Source organism: Seriola lalandi, unplaced genomic scaffold (genome assembly GCF_002814215.2).
Source record: "Seriola lalandi dorsalis isolate HSWRI2012SDOR001 ecotype SW California unplaced genomic scaffold, Sedor1 jcf7180002054559, whole genome shotgun sequence".
Lineage (NCBI taxonomy): Eukaryota > Metazoa > Chordata > Actinopteri > Carangiformes > Carangidae > Seriola > Seriola lalandi.
This window is the reverse complement of record NW_019525112.1, coordinates 2,176,271-2,202,045: the sequence shown is the minus strand read 5'-3', so window position 1 is coordinate 2,202,045 and position 25,775 is coordinate 2,176,271. Positions and strand designations below refer to the sequence as shown.

The 25,775-nt window shown below is 39.2% G+C and overlaps 1 protein-coding gene across 1 annotated transcript in view; it reads right to left on the bottom strand.

Annotated features, from left to right (window-relative positions):
• LOC111662190 (glypican-6-like) overlaps window positions 1–25,693 on the bottom strand; it is an 85,561-nt gene extending 59,868 nt beyond the window's left edge. Inside the window, exons 1-2 of the mRNA XM_023415970.2 lie at window positions 25,179–25,693; window positions 7,063–7,221 (exon numbers count right to left, since the gene is read on the bottom strand). Coding sequence (XP_023271738.1) covers window positions 7,063–7,221; window positions 25,179–25,329 — 310 coding nt within the window. The 5' untranslated portion in view covers window positions 25,330–25,693. The remainder of the gene's footprint in view (window positions 1–7,062; window positions 7,222–25,178) is intronic.
• Window positions 25,694–25,775: the final 82 nt, after the last annotated feature.

The window sequence follows — 25,775 nt, the reverse complement described above, 5'->3', positions numbered from 1 at the left end:
TCTAGACTATACAGTGAATGAAAAACTACAGTGAGCAGTTATTTAAATATGCAAAGCTCTGAGCATGATTTGTGCTTCAGCGACTAATTTTTGGTAATGAGAATAGTCAGTGGTGCTGAGCGATATGCACACTGATTAATGACAGCTTCAAAACTAATTTCATTTAAAAAGGTGCATTTTAGTAAGAACAAAAAAAAACCCCAGTTTAGTTAAAGCTGTCAGCTGAGATATTAATTGGATATAACCAATGCAATTAAGGCAAAATGTATTGTTAATGTGGACAATATGGTTGATATAATTTTGAAGTCTGTTTTGGAGTGATTACATTTAATAATTACAAAACGGATGGTCTCAGTATAATTCAGTGACTACAACATATTGTTAAAAAAAACATCTTAATCTTATTATTGAAAATTCATGAGAGGGATCATATTCTACAATAGCAAATTTAGTGAAATGTCAGAGGCTAAAAATGAACAGGAAAGCTTACATAAATCCTTAACACCACCTAGTAATTAAGACGTCTCTCTAAATGAAAGGCTGCAAGAGCTGCAATCGGAGGATAACGGTGCTGAAATGCCGGAAAGGGGTTGATTCTAATACACCCAACTTGCAGAGAGTTCATTACATTTCGCTGATAAAGCTCAGTTTGGCTCCAATTCCTCACCTTCCATACAGTGCTGTGCAGAGGGTTACGCAGAGTCATTCTCTCCGTGATGAGGAGAAAAGCCTGCGTCTCTGCGCTTCCACAGCTGCTTGCTCTCACAGAAACCTACTGATGGATGCTCTCCTAGATGTCAGAGTTGTGTCAGTTATCTCTGTTTTAGCAATCTTTAAACCTACTGCTCCTACTTTAAATCTTTGGGCTAGATGATGAAAAAGGGCAAGTTGTGTGCTTCTCATTTCAGACCAGACCAGAGATTTTTGAACTATGGAGTAAACTTGATGTGGTCTCTTGTTCATCTTTATTTGCCAAAACTGGGGATACAGTAAAACCCTAACTGCTCACTATTGACTTTTTGTGAGATTTTTGTGGTAATTTCAAGAAGAATTTAATAATTTTTTTGTGTTTATATTGATTTAAAAAAAAAAAATGTGATGCAATTTGATACGTTTTATTCATTTTGTGTTAAATAAAAAATCTGCAATGAAGTTGAGGACACAGACACAGTAGTTGGACTGATGAGGTCCGGAATGGAATTTGTTTTACCATGGGTTGAAAAATTGGCACTGAATTGGATTGTTTTATGCAGAAAACCCACAACTATTGGAAAAATTTGTAAGCACTCTTCCAATTTGAACACATTCTGAAATGAACTGCTCACAGTTGCATGGAACTAGTTGAATATGTATTAATTCTAACTAATCAATACTACAATTTCACAATATATGTCTTGAAGTGCAGCATGTGATTGCAAGGCCACACACTGATGAAAGGTATTAAAGAGCCAAAAACACTCAAAGAAGGCTAATGAATTACATATAATATATATATTTTTTTTTTGGAATATTTCTCAGATGTCTCCTTTGTACAAACACCTCCGAGGCAACACACTGTCAGATCTATGTGTAATCCATTAGTGAAGCTACCCTGTGTAAACTGCAAATATGACATGATTTGTTGGACATAATGCAGCAGAGCAAACAGCCTCTCGTCTTCAGCAGTCAATGTCTTCTCCTACAGGACTACAGCCAATCAAAGAGGGAGCCCATCTCTCACTTTGTGACTATTGAAACTGCATACTATACAGTGCACAGGCAGGTTGGCAGCCTCTTTGAGGTCTCATGTCCACACATGAAACTGGCAATTTTGTTGCAAAATGGAGCACTTTGAATTCCACATGTCAATCATCAGACCAGTGCTAGTCTATGGAGGGCTGCTTTGAGTGTTCTGCAGCCGTAGAGTACATGAGATGCTGACCTTTTATGTCTCCGTTTTCTTGCGTTAATTCCTGTGACTTGCCTATTATGTCACAGAGTGACCGTTAAAAGCATAGGCTTTCAATGTAAAATCACAGCTGCTAAATAAAAAAGTGACTGGTTTGTTGGTGAGTCCAGATATATAAAGTTATATTTCTAACATAATGTTATCTACTATTTCTATTATAAATTGCGGTAGTCAATTATAAGTCTCCAATAACGTGGTCGACCTGAATAAATAAAGGCCCACCCCGAAATACAGGCCGGGGAACAAACAAGGCAGGATAAACTCCTGGTACCAGTCATATAATGTGCATAATGTACATTTCTACCACTTTAATTTAATAAATTCAACAATATGATTTTATTTTCAACACTTTGTTGTTCTGGATTACTCATCGAAAGTATTTCATTCATTCATTCATTCTGGTCCACTTGGCTTTGCCGTCCTTCAGTCCCAGAAATGGTTTCTCTCCAACGAAACGCTAGAGGGCTTTTAATTTGAAATGATTATGAGAAGTGTTGAGTTTGTATAAACATCTTAATGCAGCAACTTTAACAGGGCAAACAGGAGCACATCAGCATGAGGCCTCTTACCAAATTATCACCAATTATAAAAATAGAGTGAATTAGAAATAAAGGGCTAGTTTCATTTAAAGCCGGCCTCGAATAAGTGCCTGTTAGCGTCTGCAGTCGACGTAAAGAAAGGCCATGGCCACTAATTGATTAAATACGGTAATCTAATCTAGTCTAATCTAATCTAATTAGATTCTATTTCCTCATATTTGAACGTTATCATATCCACCTCTTTACCATGAGGATAAAACAGGAATGCTTAGAGTGGTGGTTTATGCTGTGAGTGTTAACTGGGATTTGACATTCTGCCCTCTAACACAGAGTCCTGTGAAGTATCTAAAACAAAAGACAGAGTTTGAAAAATTTAGAGGGAACTCTCCGGTATTTCCAAAAACATCAGAGCTTGTCCATCAGAAACCTTGCTGAGAAAGATTGCTACAGTCTCTAGAGTATACAGAGATGCGCACTGTGGAATTTCTACCTGCATCCTATACACTCTCACTGGATGGTTTGATAGGACTTCTTAACTAAAGAATGGTTTCGCTGAACAAGCATGCCCTTTTCAGTACTGCCCAGCTTCACATTCATCTATACAACACATCCACACCTGGTAGCTGGCCAGCACGGTACGGTCTTCTATGGTTGGCAGCGTCTTTGGGGTAATTCTAGGTTAAGCGCTCTGCTCAAGGGCACCTCGACAATGGCTGCTGAGGGAGGAGAGAATTCACTTTTTATATTCTTGTTTAAGTGTATAAAAAAGATATTCATCAACCTTCCAGCAGAGCAAATAAAGATCAATTGTTGAGGGTGGACTACATTAATATTCTGTATGGCTACCCAGCACCATGGTGTTCACGGTCAGAAGGGCCAGCAATTGATTAGCAATTAAGACCCCTGATTTAGTCTTTAATAAGCAAGATAGAAAAAAATTCTCTGTGCCAGCTATTGTGTTGTCTAATTTCTATGAACAGTCATTGTCTGTGGTATTATGATGGGAATATTCAGACATGCTATTTGATATATAAATTTGCACATTTGATTGCAGCAAATGTGGAACCATATTTGCCATTGATTTTTTTCAGATGATGTTTTTTCTCTCTTAGATTCATACAGCTGTACTCTGTAACTGGGTTGTTGTGGATATTCCTGTATTTCTGCTCAGATGGTCTTGGCATAGTTGAGACTGTGCCCTCTCACTGTGACACATAGGCTGTGGTGTCAGGTATGCGTGGGCTGGCCAGCTACTGTCAGCTACAGTAACACTCATCACAAACTCTGCATAAAGAGAAGAAAATATACACATACACTGACTCTGTGTAGGTGGGACTACAGAGCCAGGTGCTAAATAGACAGTGAAGAGCATCTAAATGAACTAACAGCACTGTATTGTTTGGATCTTTAGCTATGGTTTCTGGCTCGGTAGCAAGGCCAACACAATTATTTTGGTAAAAAGGGACATGGAGTCAAAACGGGAAAAATAAAATGCAGATTCCTAAATAAATAATACCTGAAATACTAAAATGTATTTAAGATTTCACTCAGAATTTTTTCCAGACACAGTGGTTTGTTAAATCTCATCGGACATCTCCTGCTCAAAACTAAGCAACCGCACGACTTCGAACACTCAGAGTCAATTAATGACAAAATAAAGATAAGGGGTGAAATTCAAATATTGCAATCAATACCGCATATTTCCCGAGCGGGTGGTCAGTCAACACCCTCAGCAGACACACAGTCTCCAGACAGCAGAGGGTCTGTGGAGCTGAAACCTGCATATAGCATCTGCTTTGATGAAATTATGGAGAGTGGCAGCAAACCCCAAGAGGAAGAGGGGCGCCTGGAGTCATGCATCTAAGTGCTGCTGGACAAACCTCATTTCCTCCCTCACTGGAGCCCTCCTTATGACATTCACTATCCTGACAGCGGCTGATCAAAATAACACTCATTTATTTATGCATGCTTCCAGGAATCACATGCAGGCTAAAGAAGTGTATATTCCTGGAAAAATCAGACAGACATCACCAAGGCATTGTGACATTGAGTTTCTGGGCAATGTGCAATCATCTGAGAGTTGCATACTGTAACTCAATAGCATTTGTTTCATATAATATGTTGAACAGTTTGAAAAGAATAAGCACAGAAAGACAAGACATTGACTGCCGGGTATTATATTGCGCTATTAATCACTCAAACATTATTTAGTTGTAACAGAGGATATATTTAGATAGCCCAATGTGAAAATCTATGCTTTGACCTCCTACTTTTGGACAAAGATTAGAATTACTTTTGGATAAACTGAATCATCGGGAGTGTTGCTGTTCAATCCTGAGATCCAAGCGGAGAGATTATATTCATGCTGACATATTATGTCTTATGTTATTTATATATCCGTTTACACGATGTAAACAGATCAAACAATAAGTGCTTAATGGTGAAAAGGTGTAAAAGGTGCTGATAGATCAGACTCAGGCCAAGCCATCGGCCCATCTTAATGTGCATCATTATCAATGTTGGTAACCTACGTTAGATCTCGGAAAAATAATAAATTATAAATGGGCTAGGATTATAGGAGATATACTGTAGTGGATGATAAACCCTTATCCAAATATAAGGACATGAAATCAAAGATACTAAGATTTGCTAATACTTCCGAACCACAACCATTCAAGAATGAAAAAAGAAAAAGAAAAACCAGGGTGACCCTTTTACTTTAGTTAGACATCTGTTATAATATCTTAGTTGTGTTGTATAATGTCAATATTGTCACTTTTGTATTTTGTAGACTGATTACCTTCTGTTGTGTGTGCACTTGTGATAGCCCTGAACCCAAGCAGCTGTCGAGTACCATCAGTTCAGTCGTCTCAGCTCTGCACTGGAAGTGCAATTGCTACTCGATACCAATTTCGAATTCAGAGACAATTGAAGAAGATTCATCGCCCCTAGACTCCTCCATTTTCAGAGATTGTTGTTTTGCAATTTCAGTTCCATAGATGACAAGCAGGCAAAGAGATTTATGGCAAAGAGCAGAGAAATGGCAGCAAAAGTGCAGTTGGAAGACGTTTGATTCGCTAATAACGCTCAAAATTAACTTGGATTTGTGTTGTTTTTGTGCATGTGTTCCTATAGGAAAACAGGAAGCTTGATTTGTGCTACTTTAAATGCATACCATGTCACAGGCGACAATCATACTGAATGAGATCAATATACAGTAGAATAAATTAGTTTCATCTTTTTTTTTTTTTATCAAAATGTAAACTTGTATCAGCCGCAATGCTACAGGACTTGTAGGTGGCAGCATGTTGGGCATACACTATCTCTTTTATTACAGTGATTCTGTTTGGGTTTTTTTCAGTTGCTGCTCTTCAGCTGTAGAACAGAATCCAGCAAAAGTCTCAGCACACTTTTCAAAAAGCTTTAACTCTCTTGTTTCCTTCAGCTCTTTCTAGATTTTAGAACTTTATATTTTGTGGTTTCTAAATTTCTCTTTTCTTTCTCCCATAAGAAACTCTGTCACTGTTCTGGAGACTGCATTAATAAATAACTTTGCTCACGCTGGCACTGATGCATCACCCACTATTTCAGTAGAGGTTGCCGAAATTTGATGGTTACAGACAGCTTTACTCATCATTACTCCCTGAAATTAGAAAACTCGGTATATGCCAAGGATTAAATAGCAGTAACAATAATGGGAACTGTCTTATTTGTATTGTGTTTCATTAGTAATCTACAGTAAGCCTAAAAAGATTAAAAATATTTTTTTCAAAAAGGAAACATTATGGTGTATTTTCCTTTAGTTTTTTCCTGCCATTCACCTGGAGACAAAGAGAATTCAAACATGGTGATGTTTAAAAGGTTTCTGAGTGATAACTCATTAAAGGGTTTTATCCTGCATTCCTAATAAACTGTTTGACAATGCTGACAGGTGGCTGTGCTTGACAATTTTCACCTCCACCACCCTTCACCATTGTCCACACTGATAAGCTGCTGCTCCCCACACAGTCTAATCTTGAGAGCTAGAGGGATTATTATTTCTCATTAAACTGTAACTACAAGGAGCTGACTCCACAGAGAAAGGATACCAAGAGGGAGAGATGGAGAGGTGAAGAGAGAGCTCGGTTCAGTAATGAGTACATCCGCTCCCATAGCAGAAGCTCAGTGGATGTGTGGTGGTCAAGACAGTCACCGTGGGGCGAGGACAAGATCACACACAGCACAGGACCACCAAACAACCTTAATAATGCAGAGTTTGGCTCTGTACTGCTGTTCAAGCTGTCAATCTGCTGTGCAAGAAGCCATGTTTGTCTAATCCAACAAGGGGCTTCTCCACTCCAAGGCATATTAATGAGATTTTCACATCTCATCTCCTCTTGAGGGCGGACAACTACAAATGTATAAACAGTGAATCCTTTCAAATTAACACATACAGTCTCAATCCTTTGATTTTACCTTTTGTAGCAATTTGTTCTGCTGTGACTGACCATTAAAAACAATAAAATAAAGAAAAGGAAACAAAAGAGGAACATTAATAAAGCATTAAGTTAAAAAAAAGAGAGACTTAAGACTTACCATCGAATCTCTGATGTCTGGAAACAAAGGTGCTTCTCAACTCATGACTCATTTCATCAACGAGATTCTCAAAGTCCTGTTTACTCTGTTGTCCAAATTTGTCCTCCATTTCCTGGGTGCAACATGTGTTTCCTTTAGGGCATACACGAAGATGTTCACCTGAAAAATAGACACAAAAAAAAAACAAACATGTTTTTGTGTCCACACCAAAACTGACACTGACTGTACACAGCCTTAATAACTGTCACATGACTTGAGTATATAAAATTTCTAACTAATATCATCATACTACATACTACAGTTGTCCTTCAGTCATTATTAAATGTATGATTTAATATGAAAGTGCTGACTGCTATAAAAATTCACAGGAAATGCAGTCGCACAAAAATCCAAAGCTGTCACTACAGCAGGATGGATGCTTAAAACTACTATGATTCAAAAAAACATAATAATTTAAGTTGATAACAGTATTTATCTGTTATGTTATACAGGAAAAGTGTTCAGGATTGCAGGTCCGAAATTTCAGCATCAGAACCGATCCACTTTTGGAAATATTTCTCAGTTTATAAAACGCAACTGGCCAACATTCTTTACACATTGCGCCACGTTCAAGCATCCAGATGTTTTGTAGCTGGCTTTTATGTTATGAGTGCAGGGAGCCAGGAGGCTTTACAATGAACTGCTGTCTTGTCAGAATTCAATTCTAAAGGGTTATCAGGCATCCACACTTGTATAAAACTGCTTTGTAATAAAGCTGCTTTGCTAATGTCAGGAGGTTTAAATGACGGGTAGAACCGTGTCCACATAGCTATGGAAGGAGATGTTGTGGTGACGGATGGCGTGTCCACCCATTGTTTTAGTCTATAAAGGCCGGAGTGGTCGATGCCATCCAATGCTACACTGAGGTCATGCAGCAGTAACACAGAACAGTCGGCAGCCATCGTAAATCACTTGTAACTCTAAGAAGAGCTGTTTCATGGCTGTGTAGCTGCAGAACCCAGGTTGAAAACCTCTCAAATATATTGCTGTTATTAAGCGTCTGTAGAAGTTGGTCTAGGATTTCTGCAGTTTGTAAAGTGGCTGGGAGTCTTTTAAGTCCATGGACCAGGTCTTTTCAGCAATAGCTGAATAGGAGCAATCTTAAGAAAGATCAGATCCAGAGGACAGAGAGCTATTCATGATGGAAAGCAGAGTGGGACTGACTGAATGTAAACTGTTTTTTTAGGGATAATATCAAGAGGAGCGTATCACGTGTGACACAGTTCTCCAGTGCAGTGATATTGGCCTAAAACAATTCCACAAATCCAAAGAGGGCCGAGGGAGGTCTACCGCAGACATGGAAGGAGTGATATTTGCCCTAACGAGATCAATCTTTCCAATTTAGGAGGGCAACCCCCCCACCCCCCACAATTGGCTGGTGCAGAATCCACTGCTGTAGAGGGAGGAGGGTTTCCAATTTGACTGATGGTGCTAACCTTAGTAGCAGTTGTGGTAGTATCGGTAGTGTAGATGTGTGTGGATGTTTGAAAAGTAGACATGGGGTGAACACGTGCAGGTGTGCGCTTAATGTACAGTATGTGTGTGAACAGGGCACTTTGCTAGTGACATGCTAGCCCTTAGCCTTGCAAATAATGCTGGGTTAGGGAAGCAAGTCAGCCCAAAATACAAGACAGACATCTTGATTAATCCATTCACACTTTGCCCTTTCATTTTTGATTTTGGTTTTGATATAGACATATGCAGACTCCATTTTCATTCATTCATCATTTCCATTGGACATTTTCTTGAAGTGCAGCTCTACAAAAGGAGCAGGTGATGAAAACAAAAATGTGATTTTTGAGCCACCTCAATTTGCTAGGGTCATCGTGAAACTGATTTGAACCATTTCAGACACAAAACCATGCAAAGCAAATGTGGGCGATAGTCAGTGTGCATAACCACATGCCAGTGAATTATAGTTACCCTTGCTTTGTCAGAACTGTAGCTCACAAACATTTAAAATGTCAGCAGTCCAACATGAAATCCTCGTCAATTACCATTATCCCCACATGAAACGAGTTATGCACTTTTCACTGTCATTTTTCTCTCTACACACAATGACTTCCTAATTTCAGAAATTGACAGAGCAAGAATGGCTTCTTCCTCGTAGGATCTTTAACATTATACTGTGTGGATGAGGACCAGTGGCGGAGTTCCTCATTTAATCTGACAGTAACCGACCACCCTGGGTGTCATCCAATCATTAAGGAAACAGAAACCACATTCCTTTAAAATATTCTCCCGCACATTTTGAATTCATGAGAATGGGAAAATAATGAAGTGAATCAAAAAATTCTACATCTACATCTTTCCATTCTTCCCAGATAATGCAGACTCGTATCACAGCCTAAAACGCAATATCGCTGTGGGAGGGTGAGCACAACAGGAAATGAAATGGAAATACAATGACGTGGTAATAAGGACTGTCACGTCATGATGACTGAAGATTGTCAGCAAATTCAGTCCAACTATAAACTGAACCTACTCGCCAAAGTTCCCTTTACAACTGGCGTCGGCATGCGTCCTGTGTCTGAACTGTATCCCGACTTAAATGGACGACATCTCACACCTTTTTCAGTTGTGTCCCATGCACTAACATTATTATCTCTGATTTCTCTTCCCTTCACAAAGCACAAGGAAATCAGATTTCAGTTTCCCTTTAAAAAAAATGCAGATTTTTATGTACATTGTCTGCAATCAGGAAAGCAGCTGTAGGCAGATGGCAGCTGTAAAAGTCTCACTGCATGCAGCAGCAGATAGACTAGCACAGCAGTAGAAGAATAAATGGATTTCACTAAGTGAGCACCACAGCGTGCGCAACAATATGATGAGCATTTTTTGCACATTGGTGTCCAAAAAAAAAAAAAAACATGGCATAATGTGAGATTTTAAAAAAGTTAAGACTTCAACAGCCAGAATTTGAAGTATGCAGTAAGTCAAACATCAAGTTCACATCCCATTCAGCGAACAAAAGTGAGAAGGGAGAGAGAGAGAGAGAGAGAAAGAAAGCTTTCTGCTTTCTGTGGAACAAGCATGTCAGAAGAACTTAGAACTTGATATTAATAATAATAATTTTTACTCAATGTGGCCTCCATTGAATCCTGCAAAATTTCACAGATGAAAGTGTGAAAGGTACTTTAGACAAATGTGCAAGGTCGGCATTCATGTATTATTAAATTTCTTGGGTATGACTAAGCTCCCAACAATTCAAAAGTTCTGCATTCACAAATTCACAATTGCAGTCTGTTGCGCTTTTGACGACTTAAGAAAATGAACAAGCCTGGTTACCTGGTGCTTGGAGATCAAAGCAGATCGAGAGACACAAGCAGAATGGTGACTACAGTGCTACAATGTAATATCAACTAAACTGACTCAGAGCTTTCAAATGTATCTCAGGGTCGTTGTCGTCATCAGCGAATGGATGTGAGGTGTGTAACATTAGCTGTGTGATAGCAAGTCGCTGCGATACCTGAACCAGTTCCATTCGTTGATGAAGGCTGTGAGATGTGGCTGAAAGCTCTGAAAATGGGCTTTGACTTGAGATTATTTGTCACACACACTGATCCCAAGGTTAAGAATTAACTTCCATACTAAAGATAACACTGAATTTATCTTTAGAAGTGTTGTACTTAAAAAAAAAAAAAAGGCTGGTAGCGAGGGAACATCTTTATGTGTGTTGGTATGCGAAGCATCGGCTGAAACAGAGGGTGGTAAAGAGAAAGCTCTTCTCCAACAACACATCTTTGCTACAAGGTAGGAAATTTTAAAATGTTTCATTATTTTCACCATGGGTGTTTATTTTCCCATCAAAATAACTGATTTTATTTACATAGAATTCAAATGCATAATTTAAAGTGTTTCAGAATTTTCACTATGTTTATGAGTTTTTTTAAAATAATACTATTACTATTTTATTCCTTTTTTCCAATAGGTAATAGGTATGAGTGGCCATGAACCTCTTGATGGCAAAATCAATCACATAAACAGCCGACACATTACAAATACATATGAGACTTAATCATAATCATTGTGCTGAATCTTTAAATATAATTTCAATATATTCATCATATTATAGTTAATTTCTGTAGAAAATTGTATTTTCATGGTTCTGATGAATCAAGAACATTGTGTGAAAATAAGAGAACAGAACAGATACTGTGAAAATATAGAAACATTTACTCACAGTATAATCCCCCCCGCCCCCCCCAAAAAAAAGCTTTGATCATAGAGGGAAGGAGGATTTCTGTGCGAATATGTCACTGGAGCATTCTGGTGGACAGATGTTTGGTTAAATATGGCACACGATGCTCACAATTCCAGCATCACTGTTCAGGCCTACACTGACTGAAAAGAAGGTGAAGTATTTATTTAAAAATAAAGTTAAAGCCGCCGGGTCAGAGACCATGTTACTGGGAAGTCCCTCAGGCTACAAATTTTAAGTGCAGCCTTTTCATCAGAAATGTCAAGAAGAAGAAAAAAAATCCATCTTGACACGACAACCCTACTGTGTGCTCCAGCAGTCTCAATAGAGCAAAACATCACTTAAAAATAAGCCTGTCGTACATCAACATATGAGAAGGAGCTTTCAGGGGACTCCACCACTCAGCAAAGTGCCACGACCTTTCTAGCCAAGGTTAAAACAGCACCGTGCCCTCACAGTTAACCTATCTACTGGAGTACAGGCTACACATTAGAAACAGACAGGATGGAGTGTGGACCAGAGAGTTATTCTAAGGCAAAGAAAAAACACACAGGGTTGGTTGTAGTGTCATATAAAAGGTTTTTATAACATTTTGACTTATTTTACTTAATTAAAAGGAATAATTAATATTATTTTGGTGATATTTTAAATTTTCTATAGTCAGCGCCTGATGCAGCATACGCACGCATGAATTTGATCTTATAAAATAATAATTATGCACTTTTTGTATTTTTCCAAATGTTATTGAATAGAATGGATCAAAATATGATAATAAAAATAATCATTTTGCAGGATTTGTGACATAAATTATTTATCGATTTACTGCTGCATCTTTTTCCAGTGATTGTGTACAGGGCCAGGTGATGAAGCTGCAGTAACCTGGTTCAGCCACTACGCCAGAAAAGCTTCACATGCTACTTTCCCCTCCTCTCAGCTGATAAAATCGGATGGTTAATGATTCGCTGCTTACATTCAGCACTCAACTCTTTCCACTAATTTCACTCACACTTACACTTCAGTTGCTGTAAGTGCACACACTTCAATAAGGACTTAATCTCCTCTCAGTCCACCCTAAGTTCTGTCAGTGCTTTCACTTCAGCTAATTGTCATTTCTCTTTATTTCTCTGATCTTATGCTTCTTGTTTGTTACTTTGAGAGTGTCCTCATGTAAAAAAAAAAAAGAAAAAAAAATTAGAAAAGAAAAAAAAAAGGCCAACTGTAGGTCATCTGTGCAGCAGCTTTTATAACCCATAGTTACGTTTTATCGTTGAGCGATCTTTAACGGACGTAGTAGGAAGTCAGGTGACGTAGTATATACAGTAACAAAGTCCCATCAGTTAGATGGAGGTCGGGGTTGGATGTGTCAACAAAACACAGGACTTTAACAGAGGGGACGCGACATTGTTCCTTTTATCCATTACCATCCCACAACCTTAACCACATCTTTATTATTGTAACCATGACAACGAAGGTCCTCTAACCTTAAGTACTTATTTTTACCAAAACCATGAGCTTTCCCTAAACATGCATGACCATTCCGCAATCTTGACCGCGTGTTTTGTTACTGCTACCATGACGACAAAGGTCTGTTACGCCTGCCGCTGGTAAACGCTCCTACAGGTCGTGTCCAATGGTAGGGCCAAGCGATCTATATGGTTGACTAAGTTGGAAGAATTGTTTGCTACTTCAGCTGCTTCTTCTCTTACAGCACTTACATACAATTCAACCCCTCGGTTTCTCTAGCAGTTGATCAGTGTGAGTAATTTAATGATATGCCCCCCCCCCCACTGCAATCATTTAGGTATCACCCCCAAAGAATCGAAGAATAAAATACACCACAAACTTCTCAGTCCAGCCCTGCAGCATAGCCAAGTTCTCTGCCATTAATTCATATGCCCAGTATGTTCTTATAAATAAAAAAAAGTATCTATAAGTCACAGGTCAAACTTGTGAGCACTAACTCTGGTCTTCTATAATAGAAACAACATACATTTGTGTTGCTGGTTCACAGCTTTGGGGAAGGGGATAAAAAAAAAAGAAATAAAGAAATTCTGCTGTGCTGTGAGCAGTTGGAGACGGGAGTTGATGGTGACCTCCAGTCTGCCGCCAGACATTATTGGCTGAATACAGTTCCATTATTATCATTTTCTATGGAACTCAGCAAGTTTCTCCAAATAAACTGCAAATTGGCATTGACGCTGTATTTTCAACAACAGCACATATTCTACTGTTATAGCTGTACCTTTGCACAGAGGTGAAACATTAAACAACTTGTTGGCATTGCTAAATAGTCAGTGTCTCTCTCTCTCTCTCTCTCTAACACACACAGTGGCATGCAGAGACCTATCATGAACTTATCGTTCACTTTTTTTTTTTTTTCCAAAGTCACAGTACTTCAGATGGAGATGCGTTTCCTGTGATGAAGTTTACCACAGCTTTAAGCTTTTATCAGCTTTTCTATCACCTCATGTCCCATCTTTCGAAAAGAAAAATAGAACGTTGTGAGTGTAGACCCATGAGACTCGCAAAAGGTTTTTGGAAACACTTGTGAAAACAAAAGTCTTCTTCAAGTAAGCGTCTCAGCACAGCTTTGGGATAGTCCTCCTTGTTTCTTTACTCATTGGGTCTGCACTGAGCCAAGTCATATGCAGATGGGGTTTTTGTTTGCTTTTGGTTGGTATGATACCAAGTATGATTTCCACCTCAAGCTGTCTGTGATCCTGAGCAAGCCATACATTAGGAGCGGAAGGGGAATTATTTCCCACTAATAGGCTTGTATCAAAGCTGGCTTATGCTGAGTCATTCAATTAACAGGACTGTGAGGGTGAGACAAAAAGATTTGTCCCAACCTAGCCTCATTGTACTATCCCAGTCCGTGTCTTCTATTTGTACACAGCCAACAGGATGATACATAACTTTTACTTTGTCTCATATTAACACATTAACAAACAGCAAAAAAGGAGCAATACATATACAATACGCACATGTTATACCACTACTGTTGACCCTGCTCCAACACTGAGAAAAATGTGACATTGAGTTCTAATGAGAAAGGTTTATGCATGCATGCATTCATGCCTATAAATATACTGTGTATAATAATAAATTGCAAATAACTTCATGTCAGTCCCATGTCAGTAATCAAACGAAGTGTCGTTCAGATCAAGCAGGTTATTATCACTGCTAATGGCGCTCTTACATTAGCAGCTCTGTTCGCCCTTCTTCCTGCTGAGATGTAATCACATACATACCTGCCACTTAATTGTAGGATTTCAGATTATTTTATCATGGACGTTTACAGTTTCCTTTGTTGTAAGCATTGGCATTGGCAACTTTAGTTAGGGTAAGGGTTAAGCCTCCATCCATGGGTGCCTTTAAAAATCCCTCAATTTTTATAAACTACATATATTAACACACATATTTGTTTTTTAAAGTCTGTCACATTTGGCTGTCTTCTTTCAGATCTTCAGCTTAAAAGCTTAAAAGTCACAAAACTCCACTTTGTGCGCCTTTCCTATCACTTTTGATATGATAAAGAAAAAAGTGACTATAGGGAGAGATTACACTTTCATGTCCATTTAACTAAATGTAAAACATGACTTAAGTTGTCCGTTATATGCTCTCTCAAGGGCAAGCGTTGTTTTTTTTTGTTTTTTTTTACTTTATATGAGAATATGTATGGCATTCACACAGTAATGTGCCACAATTTAACTTGTGAGACAGCTTAGAGAATAAAGTGTCCGAGATCCTGTGAATACCAGTGTAGGTAGGCCAACTCTCAGAAGTATTCGTCAGTGTACCTGGCCAAAGAGACCCACAGCATATGTGCTCTGCCATCTGCTGTGTCCCGTGGCTCCCCCTGACAATTTTTTTTTTCATGCATTCACACTTGAAGCCATACTCTGGCCTAATGAGATCAACGTTCCTAACGCTAGTGAAGTTGCTTCTTCCTTGTCACGTCGCTTCATTGGCAAAAGACGGATGCAAAGTACTCTTAATTTAAAGTACACTTTCATTTTGGTGGCTGGTTAGCAGTTGTTAGTTCTGTGATTGAGAGTGTGAATGTGTTTTAGTTGGAATTTTTCAATTCATTTCATATTTTTGTTAAATTTTTAGTCAGCAAAAACTTTTTTCTAAATAAAGTGGGTGGAAGTATCTGCTGGTTCTTTTCCTACCAGACCCTGTGTTTATTATCAGTTTTCCTTGCAGTCTTCTCAGAGTAGCTAAGCTCGGAAAATGTCCTGATGCAGACATGACAATTATTTGCAAATATGATTTTTGCTCAATTTTTTGCCCCCTCATACACGTCATTCATATGACTGTCCTTGTCATCAATCATCTTGATGATTTGGGATTTATCCACCTTAATTCAGCATTCTCAAAATTCTCAAAATAGGTAAACCCACATGGAGAAAGTGGGGAAAAGCAATTTCATAAAATTTTTGTTATATCTTTGTTGCAAACTGAGCTAGTTTCTGTTTCGACTGGGGTTGTTTTACCACACACCACATGAATGAATCCATAGCATGGATGTTAACACAACACAACACAACTGAGTGAACAAGTGAATTCAAAAAAAAAAAAAAAAAATGAATTCATGATTTAGTCAAGTAAGTGGGCAGATATACTGTATGAATAAGTTAGGTTATTTTCTGGATCCATGAGCATCACGTCTCCACACGATACACTGTAAGGGGCTCATTATAGCTGACCTAAACAGATGAAGTTAGCTCACTCGTTTCACTTTCTTGTCAATAATAAATCAAGAGGTTAGCCAGAGGTTGCTGTACCTCGCTGGTCTATCTACAGCTGATCATATTCAGTTAATGTCATATTCTTTCGGACATGCAAGATACTTAATGTACATAGACTGAGCACACTGAAACCCCTGCCCCCCTGACTGGTGGATGATCAGACTCTTGATAGGAAATCTACATGCAATAGTCAGATCATATCCCCGGGAACTACAGTGCATGAGAATGAAATTCAATGCATAAGAACATAAGCATGGATTTATAAATCTGCGTATTCCACACAGTCTTTCCTTTACACTTTTAATAATGTCTCGAGAGGGTTTTGTGTACAGAATAGCCAAGTTTCTCACTCAAGTTAGAACTGGCATCAATCACAACTGAATGACATTATTCCTATCACATTTTGGGTCATGTCAGAAGTCATAATGAAAGGCATGCTCGTGTTTTAAATAAGTGGGGGATGCTGATAGAGAGGAGTGTATGTCCTTGGGTGAATGAGGACAGGTTCAAGAGGAAATGAAATCTCACTGACATAAAACAGTCTACAATAAAAGCAGCACAGTACAATGGTATGATGGTATTCTTCATCCTCAGGAGAGTCAGCGTGAAGGGAAAAAGGACGGGAATAAAGATGTTGGAACAGTTTCATACTCAGAGCAAATGTATCAGTATTTTTTTTTTTTTTTTCTATTTGAATATGTCAAGATATTCCACTGCAACATGCCATGTGCAAGGCTGTGTGCACGATAAAACAGCCAAGTGTTGACTCAACTGCATGGTGTTTCATATTGAAATATTTTCTAAGTGTACTATAAAAAAAAAACTCTTTGAAGGGAAAAATATAAATGCATAACTGCCCTCTGTCACTGCAGAAGAACCATTTTTAAGATGCTTTGAAGAAATTGTTGTGGAGAAATAGGTTTTCTAGACAATATATTTGCTTCCCATGCTGATCGTTCCCAATACTGGGCCACATTGTGACATTTAAACATAGAGCTGTGTCTGAAGCTGCAGCTGATACCTACTCCTCTGTGTTCAAAGACAAAAATTCTGGATGAGAAAGATGACCGTGCAATCCACTTGAGCTGAACACATTTTTAGATGAATCTTTTCCTCCGTTTTGATTACTGATCAACTGTTTGAGCCAATTTCCTACAAAAAAGCTAAGATGCATTTTCTGCCTCCAGCTTGTCAAATGTGATTTCCTCCTTTTTTTTTTTTTGTGTCATATAATGATAGAAAACTGACTATTTTTCACAACACAATCTGAATATGTCACCTTGGGTTCTGGTAAATTCTTCCTGAAATCTCGCAGACCAAACAATTTGTTGAGAAAATGATAAAGCAGATTAATCAACAATTAAAAAAAGATTTCGTATTGTCGTATTTTCCATCCTACATTCAGCCAATCGCACGTGTAACAAATATACACAAACACTAGATTTATCCTTGTACAAATATTTGCCAAGAAGATAAATATCCAACCAAAAAGTACAATATGTTTGACCTCGAGGGTAATAGCTATGGAATATTCATGTGCTTCTGCAAGGTGCACCAATATCATTACAGCTAAGATTAATGTATGGATTTCCTTAACACCATGTGCAGCACATTTAGGAATGTCAGGCACAGCATAATCAGCATATGCAGCACTATGTCTGGCTTTGATATTTATTGAGAGGTATGTACTAAAAATCCTAGTGTAGGCACGGGAAGACCAGTGTGGATATTCGATCCACGTGGGCAGCATGCCTAGAAGCCCCTGAGAATTAGACCTGAGCAGGCAAGCCACTCTCTTCTGCTTCACCTTGCTAAGTGGAGCATGGCAGAGGGCTACACCACAGGTAGCAGCTGGTGGCTGTTTGGAGACCTTGAGGGGAACTGAGAGCCGCACTGATCACTCAGCATTTACAGCTTAGTTTACCAACACCGGGCATTATTAGCCCTGATAGCTTGTTACAGTGGAAGTGGCCTCTAGTCTGCTTAACCACGAGGAAGAGGGCGCAAGTCGACTACACAACGCTGTACTCCCCACGGCACGCTGCCGCAACGCGCCGCACTGAACCGTCCTCAGGAGCAGTGTAAAGGCAAACATCCTCTCCAGTTGCACATCAGGTCTAGTCAGACGTCAACAAGACAGGAGTGGCAGACGTGTGGCTAAAGATAGATCCAACGACAGCAACGAGGCATTCAAGGGGGCTGTATTTCATGATGGCTAGGTTTTGACAGGCAGATGAGGTGTTGGGGAAAAGTACCAGCTATACGTCATAGCCAAAAGCCAAAATTTGATTCTCGTGGCAATGAAGAAACAACACATTGATCCTGAGGACGGTTTTCTGAAAGTCAGTGATGATCCGCGGACAGCTCGAAAAGATACAGCAAAATTTTGTCATCTACTGGAGACTGTGTAAACAATTCTGGAAAAATAAATAATAAAGAGACTCAGTCGAGGTAGTTACATATCACGTTAAGAGATGTGTGCCAAAAATGTCTGAACAATGACTCCAGCCTCCCCGTAATCTTACACATACAGAAACATAACTGGTGGCATTTTGTGTTTTGGTATTCTTCCACCTTTCCCTCCATTTCAGTTTGAGAATAAATGTAATTTTGAGCCTGATGCGTATGCGAAGAGAGAGATGTCCACGGTATCAGTGGAATTTGATAGACAGAGATTATTATACTGTAAGATGTAAGCTACCAAAAGGAGTATATTACAAATCAGGCATGTAGTATGTGTAGTCTATACTGATAGAAAATGGGACAAAACTAGAATTTCCGTCGTGCAGTTTTATGCCTCCGCCAACCAGTCAAATTGCAGTTAACATCCATGTCTGTCCAGAATTATATAACATATGTAGTGAAAAGGTGGATGCTTCACACACATCTTCACCCCGGTGCAACAACCACAGTTCACCAAGATAAGTGTCACTAAATCAGTATCCGACCAAATGTGCAAAATGGTCACGGTCATGGTTGGACAATGGCCACCAAAGTGTTTTTGCAGAACATTATGACGTCACAGTGAATTTGACCTTTGACCTTCTGGATATAAACTGTCATCACCTAATCATTTTATCCTATTCAACACTGATGCGAACTTTTGTCATTATTAGTGTGTGGAAAACATGTTCTGTGAAGTCATGGTGACATTAACCTTTGACCTTTGACCGCCATATTCTAATCAGTTCATCCTCGAGTCCAAGTCGATATTTGAGTCAAATTTCAAGTAATTCCCTCAAGGCGTTACGGAGATGTCACATTCAAGAGAATGGGACGGACGGACAATCCCAAAAACAACACTGCCTCCGGCCACGGCTGTCACAGACCTACATACAAATAGGATCAGTGCATGGTTGAAATGTGTTTATGCCAGCTTCTTAAATTCTCAGTGGCTCCAGGTTAGAGTTTAATTGGGCAGTTGTTGACAGGAAGTAATAGATCAAAATAACATCTATTCAATCTCTTGTTGACAACAGAAGTGCGCAATCCTTCACATTTAGAGTGATTCTTAAACCATTAAACAGCTACTGCCACACCGTCTCAGGAGAACAACTTCAATCCATTTCCTTGATTTTCACAGTAGATTTATCTCAAATGAGTTTGACAAGCATTAATTCTCCATGGCTGTGTTCACACCACTTTTCCTCCAGAAACCTATGTGACAACCGCTGCTTATCAACAGATAAACATGGCACATCAGGCTTATAGTATTTGGCCAAACTTCAATAACCCAGTGTGTCTTTCATGTGTTGTCTTTTTCTTTTTCTTGTCTCCATTCTTAATGTATTCAGAAATTACAATTTGCAGCAAAAAGAAGCTTTGTTGCTACCCACTATTAAAACAACTGAAATCCAACTGAAAATGTCTGAATAATGATTTCCCATTATGTGCACTATAAATTAGCAAAAAATAAACAGCATTGTTATGAACTGTCCAACTGCCAACTAAAATCCCTTCTGGTTTTGAAATGTGTAGGCTGTATTAAAATTTCAGCAACCAGATTTATGAGCAACAGAAAGTTGGACATAAACCCTGCTGAAGGCCACAAACAAAATAAACACAAGGCTTGGGTCGCAGACAGGATTAGGGTTTGGAAATATTATCCAGAAAGTATTTTTTTGATGTTAAAAAAAACACAGTAACCCTGAAGACATGACTTTCCCTCCTTCCTAAACAAACTCAAACACATCAAAATTCACATGCTGACGATATCTTCCTTTAGGGAGCTGCAGAAGAGCATTATTACATAAACTGGAAGTTCCAGAGTGGTAGAGTAAAATCATTTAGTCAAAAACTGGCTGCATGCAGGCATATATGGGGGCGTTCCATGTCAATATTGCATACGAACAAATTAAATGGCCTGTATACAGTTCCTGACAGTGACCTGATGTACATGAAACAGAGGAATAATTTAACAAACATTATTTGAATGTGTGTATGAAAAGCTCTTTTACTATAACGCAGCCTTAAAATGACACGTCTGACAAACAGCAACTGCACATCCGAAGCTTTACAATGAGTCTAAAGCGGTGCTGCAATTGATGGTTATTTGATTAATTTGTAGATTTTTTTTTTTTCGTTTAATATAGTTCTTTGCTCAATGAAATGTAGCAACCATTTGAGAAGCTGATATTTTAGAACACGTGGCATTTTTTCACTATTTCTGCACTAGAAAATGAAAGAACTAATTAACGGATTTATCAAAATTGGCTAAATGATTAATCAACTAATCATTTCAGCTCTAGCATGAAGCCCCTGAGAACTCTGTCTCATATTTGTCTGTAACATTAAATATCCATGACTAAATAAGCAACAATCAAAGTAAAAGTTAAGAAAGATCACTTTCCATTTTACACTCAAAACCTCAGCTAATCTGCTTCATCAGGACTATGTGGATGTGGTTTGATAAGATTTCATTGAAACACCAGCAAACAACCTGAAAACAGTCTTTAAGATTTTCAAACGTTGCAAAACTAAGATTGGTTTCTCAGAAGTTCATGCTGTCACCTTTCCCCCACTTCAAACAAGTGAGAGGGGTGAGGGCCAAACCCTAATGTATTCATGTAGGACGCCGTTGCACAATATCACTAATAAAGCTTTTCAGTGGTAAAGATACAGCAAACTGTATCTCATCCATTTAAACTGAAACCCGATGGTGAAAAAACTAAAAACACAATGAAAATAATCAAACATTCCCCTGCCGCTTTTTGACATCCCTTGAGAGTTGTGTTGCTGCGCTTCCAATGCTGCAACCCTGAGACACTTGCAGGACAAAATGTTTCCTGCAGCTCTCAGAGGGAACACCCGCAGAGAGAGGCCATCATGAGGCCATTTTGGCATTCATGAGCATGATTGATGACACAGGGATGGAGGCAGCATTTGAGAAATCCCCTCTGCTGTGGGAAAAATGATGATTGTTTAGATTCTTCTTCCCTGATAGCATCCCCCTCTGCTGCTTCTCAGTAGGACACTTTCACAATGCATTATATAGCAGAACGCAGCCTCAAATGCTGGTGCTATATATACAAACTCAGACAATAACTGCCAAGCTGAAAAGTCCAATTATCTGCAAATTCTATCACAAATATTATGATGTTTGCAGGGTGAAATTTAAACGCATCAACACACCATAAAACCCACCAAAAAGCTGTGAGCCCTCTCAGGACTTCACGCCCAGATCCAGCTCCACACGTGTGACTGACAGGAAGGTCACAACAATCTGACAATACATCACAGGGATACTGACGGATGCTGCAGGGGCCAACAAAGTCACCTGGCCATTCCCTCTGCAGGCACTCCCATTTAGCCCTTTTTAATCCTCTCCATCCCATTACATGACAGTAGAGAACCTGTGCACATTACACGCTTCAGCAGAGATCATTTGCCTCGTTGTGCAGGCAGCCAAGGATCACATAAAATATCAGCAACGTTATTTCTGTCCCATCTCCATCTCCTGGCTGGGAGTAAACAGAGCTGGATGTCAAATGACCGCATGACAGAATATGACATGCTAAGAAGTTCCAATGAATCCAGCAGTCTGCTGTATGACTCACTTTCCATATCTTCCCGTCGTGTCTCAGACGTTGGGTAATCCACTGAGTGGAAACTGAGACAGTAGGGGCCAGACTGAGCGCAGGTTTGATCTTTAACCACAGCAGTGAAGAACGAAGAAGAGGATTTAAAATTAGATTTTTTTTTTTATTTCAATTTTTGTTAACAGTCAAATTAAAACAGGAAGTAAAGTATGCTGTGGATAGGGGGATGCTGTGGGCAATTTTTAGATGTGTAAACACTCAAAAGACCTTTAGAGCAATCTGAAAGTTCATGCTCCCATGCTTCAAAATGCCTTCACCATGTTGCTGCTGACAGCCTCCAGCCTGGCCTGGTCAGCAGGCAGAAGCATCGCCTAAGTCTTGTGGAATTACTGCACCAACTGAGCCTTAAGCCTTTGGATCGTAAAAGCATTTCTGTCAATAACACACCGACTCAACTGCTGTCATTCCACCTGACCCAGTTCCTTCTGTTTGACCAAACAAAAATCTGTGATTTTAAGATTTTCATCTTTAACTCCATACAAGAAAAAAAAAAATCTGTAGCTGTGGCTGAGCATTTTCAGTGGTGCTGAGCACTCTATACCCTGCTGTTATTCCTTTGGCTAATACGAGTAAATCATGTTGAAAAAGGCTCTAAATGAAAACAAATTATTACACACACAAATTAATGTGATAAAGAATTTATCAGTAGTCTAATGTTATTAACCTTAAACAGATAATGAAAATCAAAAAATTTGGCGCATATATATATATATATATATATATATATATATATATATACATATACACACACACATACATACATATATATATGAGATATATGAAATCCAGTGTTTTCTAACAAATCTGATGTGTAACACGGTCTCAAATAGCAACTTACATCAAAAGCACGAGTACACAAATCCATCTGTCACCACAATTCGATGTCAAAGGCCTGCCTATCAGATAATGCTGATTTCAAGAAATCCAACAGCAAAGAGCTATCATTTAACACAAGTGTACGGTATGGAGAAGCAATGAATTTATATAGGTGTAGCAGTAACATGAAGGCTGGCACTTTTCCCAAGTCATCAGTGAGTTAATAGAGGATGAAACAGACAGACACAATAATCTATAGGGGAAGCTTTAAGCTGCTCTACAGCGAATCCCACGATGACCAAGTAATGTACAAGTACTGGAATATTAACTCCAAACTAATGTCATGACTGAACACGCTCCCCACCTGCCACACAGACGCTCTTAACCCCTACTTAAAACACTGAGTACATTTGCCAGATTTATCCCAAAAAAACTGTTAAAACCAAGCAGACAAAGTACCATCAGTTATATTGTATCATTTCAACAGTTAAACACGGCGATGGAAGATCTCAATAAAGAACATGTGCTGTATTTCTGTCTCTGATACTGGACAAATATTTTGGCAGATACCTTTTTCTGATCAGAAGATGGTATTTTTACATTTACATTTTTACATTAACCTTTAAATAAAAGGAATTTCCCCTTTTCCTCAAGTCAAGCTTTGGTTCAGCTCGAATGTTGTCTGTATGAGTGAAAGGGAATAATTCGAAGGACGTGCCCATCACTGTCTGAATTTGCTGAGGTGTTGATAATGCGTTGTCTCTCCAGCAGACATGTAAGGTTATGACTCATTCAAAGGCCAGATCAAAAGGCGTTTATTCAGGGTGACATCAATCGGAGATGAGAGAGATTGAATTTTTCACTCATTAGGGAGATTAGTTGTGATGTCAGGGACCTGGATCCAAAGGATTTAATCAGTTTGTTATTCAACCCATCGCTGAACAGGTGTGCCAGTTATCAAATATGCAGCCTTTTACTTGCGCCAGATTTCCTGCCTTATAGAAAGAATCGTTGGCCCGGAGCATAACAATGACAACATGGAGAGATAAGTCAGCTGGGGTAATATGAAGAAGAAAAAAAAACAAATCCAGACATACAGTATTCACATAAATAACAACTATGAAATCACAGAATTAAACTCAGGTTTGCCCAAGGATTTTATAACTTTTTCATATCAATATGCTAATCATGTAGCTTTTAAGAATTGATTTAATGGTATATTTAATATAATTTATTTATTTACATTTTACAGCTAAAAAAAAGATCAACTACTTATCTATATCCACTTCAACATAAGTATTTTGAAAATTGTATTTATGTAAAAACTCCAACTAAACATCTTCAAACAAGTATTTTGTTTGTTTTGCATGTACAATCTCTGTCCATTTTATATATTTTACTGTCACAAGACCCAAATGCAAATAGGTCTAAATATGTCATTCATTCAATAGGTTAATGGCTTGGGAAGTGGCTGAAATCATACAGAATGAGTGACTCGTGGTAATGGACTAGGCAACTACTGAAGCACTGCAAGAGCCAGCAGTTCCACTTCACCTCATCACCTCATTTTCGCAGAGAATCTGAGTTAATCTGCAGAGTCGACCATTCATTATCTCTGCTTGGTTAGCACTGTCGGAGACCTCTACTGGACAACACGTAGACCGACCTTATACCACAGCTGTCTGGAGGACTATGTTTTTTCACATTCATTAGTGATGCTGGCTGATGTTATAGGATACTGTTATCGCAGCACGAATATACAACCATTAAACCTCGCGTAAAGTGTTAGTGCTGTGTGTGTTCAGGCGTCTTAAATCGCAGCAGGCCTGTCACTTTCACTGGTGCAAGCTGCAGGGAGCAGGAGGCTGCTCCAGCTGTTGCTCACCATCCTATCTGCGGTCAATTAGGATTATTTTGGCAACTGGTTTAAAACTTTAGTCGGTGAGACTCGCAGCAACTTAGTGACTGACAGGTGGTTGAGGTGCCCTTTCAATGCAGTCGCAGGCAAACCCCTGCAGCATTCAACCCGCCTTTACAGACACGTTTTTTGCATTATACATGATTTGCAATGTTATGGTTTGGGATTCTTTTTTTTAACTTTTCAATCCAGGTCTAAAAATAAAATATGGATGTGTTGATTTCACAAAGGCTGTGTTTATCTAAATGGCGCTGAGCCTAATTGACAGGTCGCACTGAGTCCAACCTTACCTGGGATCTCCTGAAGAGGAACATGTGCGAAGCTGAAGCCTTTCCCGATACAAGCCTCCCTCACCTCGCTGCAGTTCCGTGCTTTAAAATCTGCTCTTGCTGCAACCGACAGCACAGAAAAAGTGCAAATGATGGTCTCTAGTCTGAGCATTGTTCACTTCTGTGAAGATCCCTATTGTTTAAGGTTCTCTGCAGTAGGATATATATCCCGCTTGCTGGCAAAACTCCCCTGCAGCAGGTCCGCAGGTACTTAATGAGTGGGTGTTTAATGGTTGCAACTAAACTCTTGGTGTCTAGCAACACATTTCCCAGAGCTAAACGGGGCTCTGTTGCAACCGAAAACGGTTCAAAGTCCCCCGGCGCCCGCAGAGAAGAGGACTGCGAGTGTGGAGGTGCCTCATGAATCCAGGCAGCGCGTTTCCCGGCGTGTTGACTCAACTTCGCTGAGCAGACGGAGCCCCTGGTCGCCGTGTTGGTGTGGAAATGCTGTGTGGAGGGGAGCGCTCTGTGTTCACATCAGATGCACCGGCAAGGCAAAGCGGAATACAAAATATGGAGTGGAATCCAGCCTCATCCATTTCATTGGTGTGGGTGGGT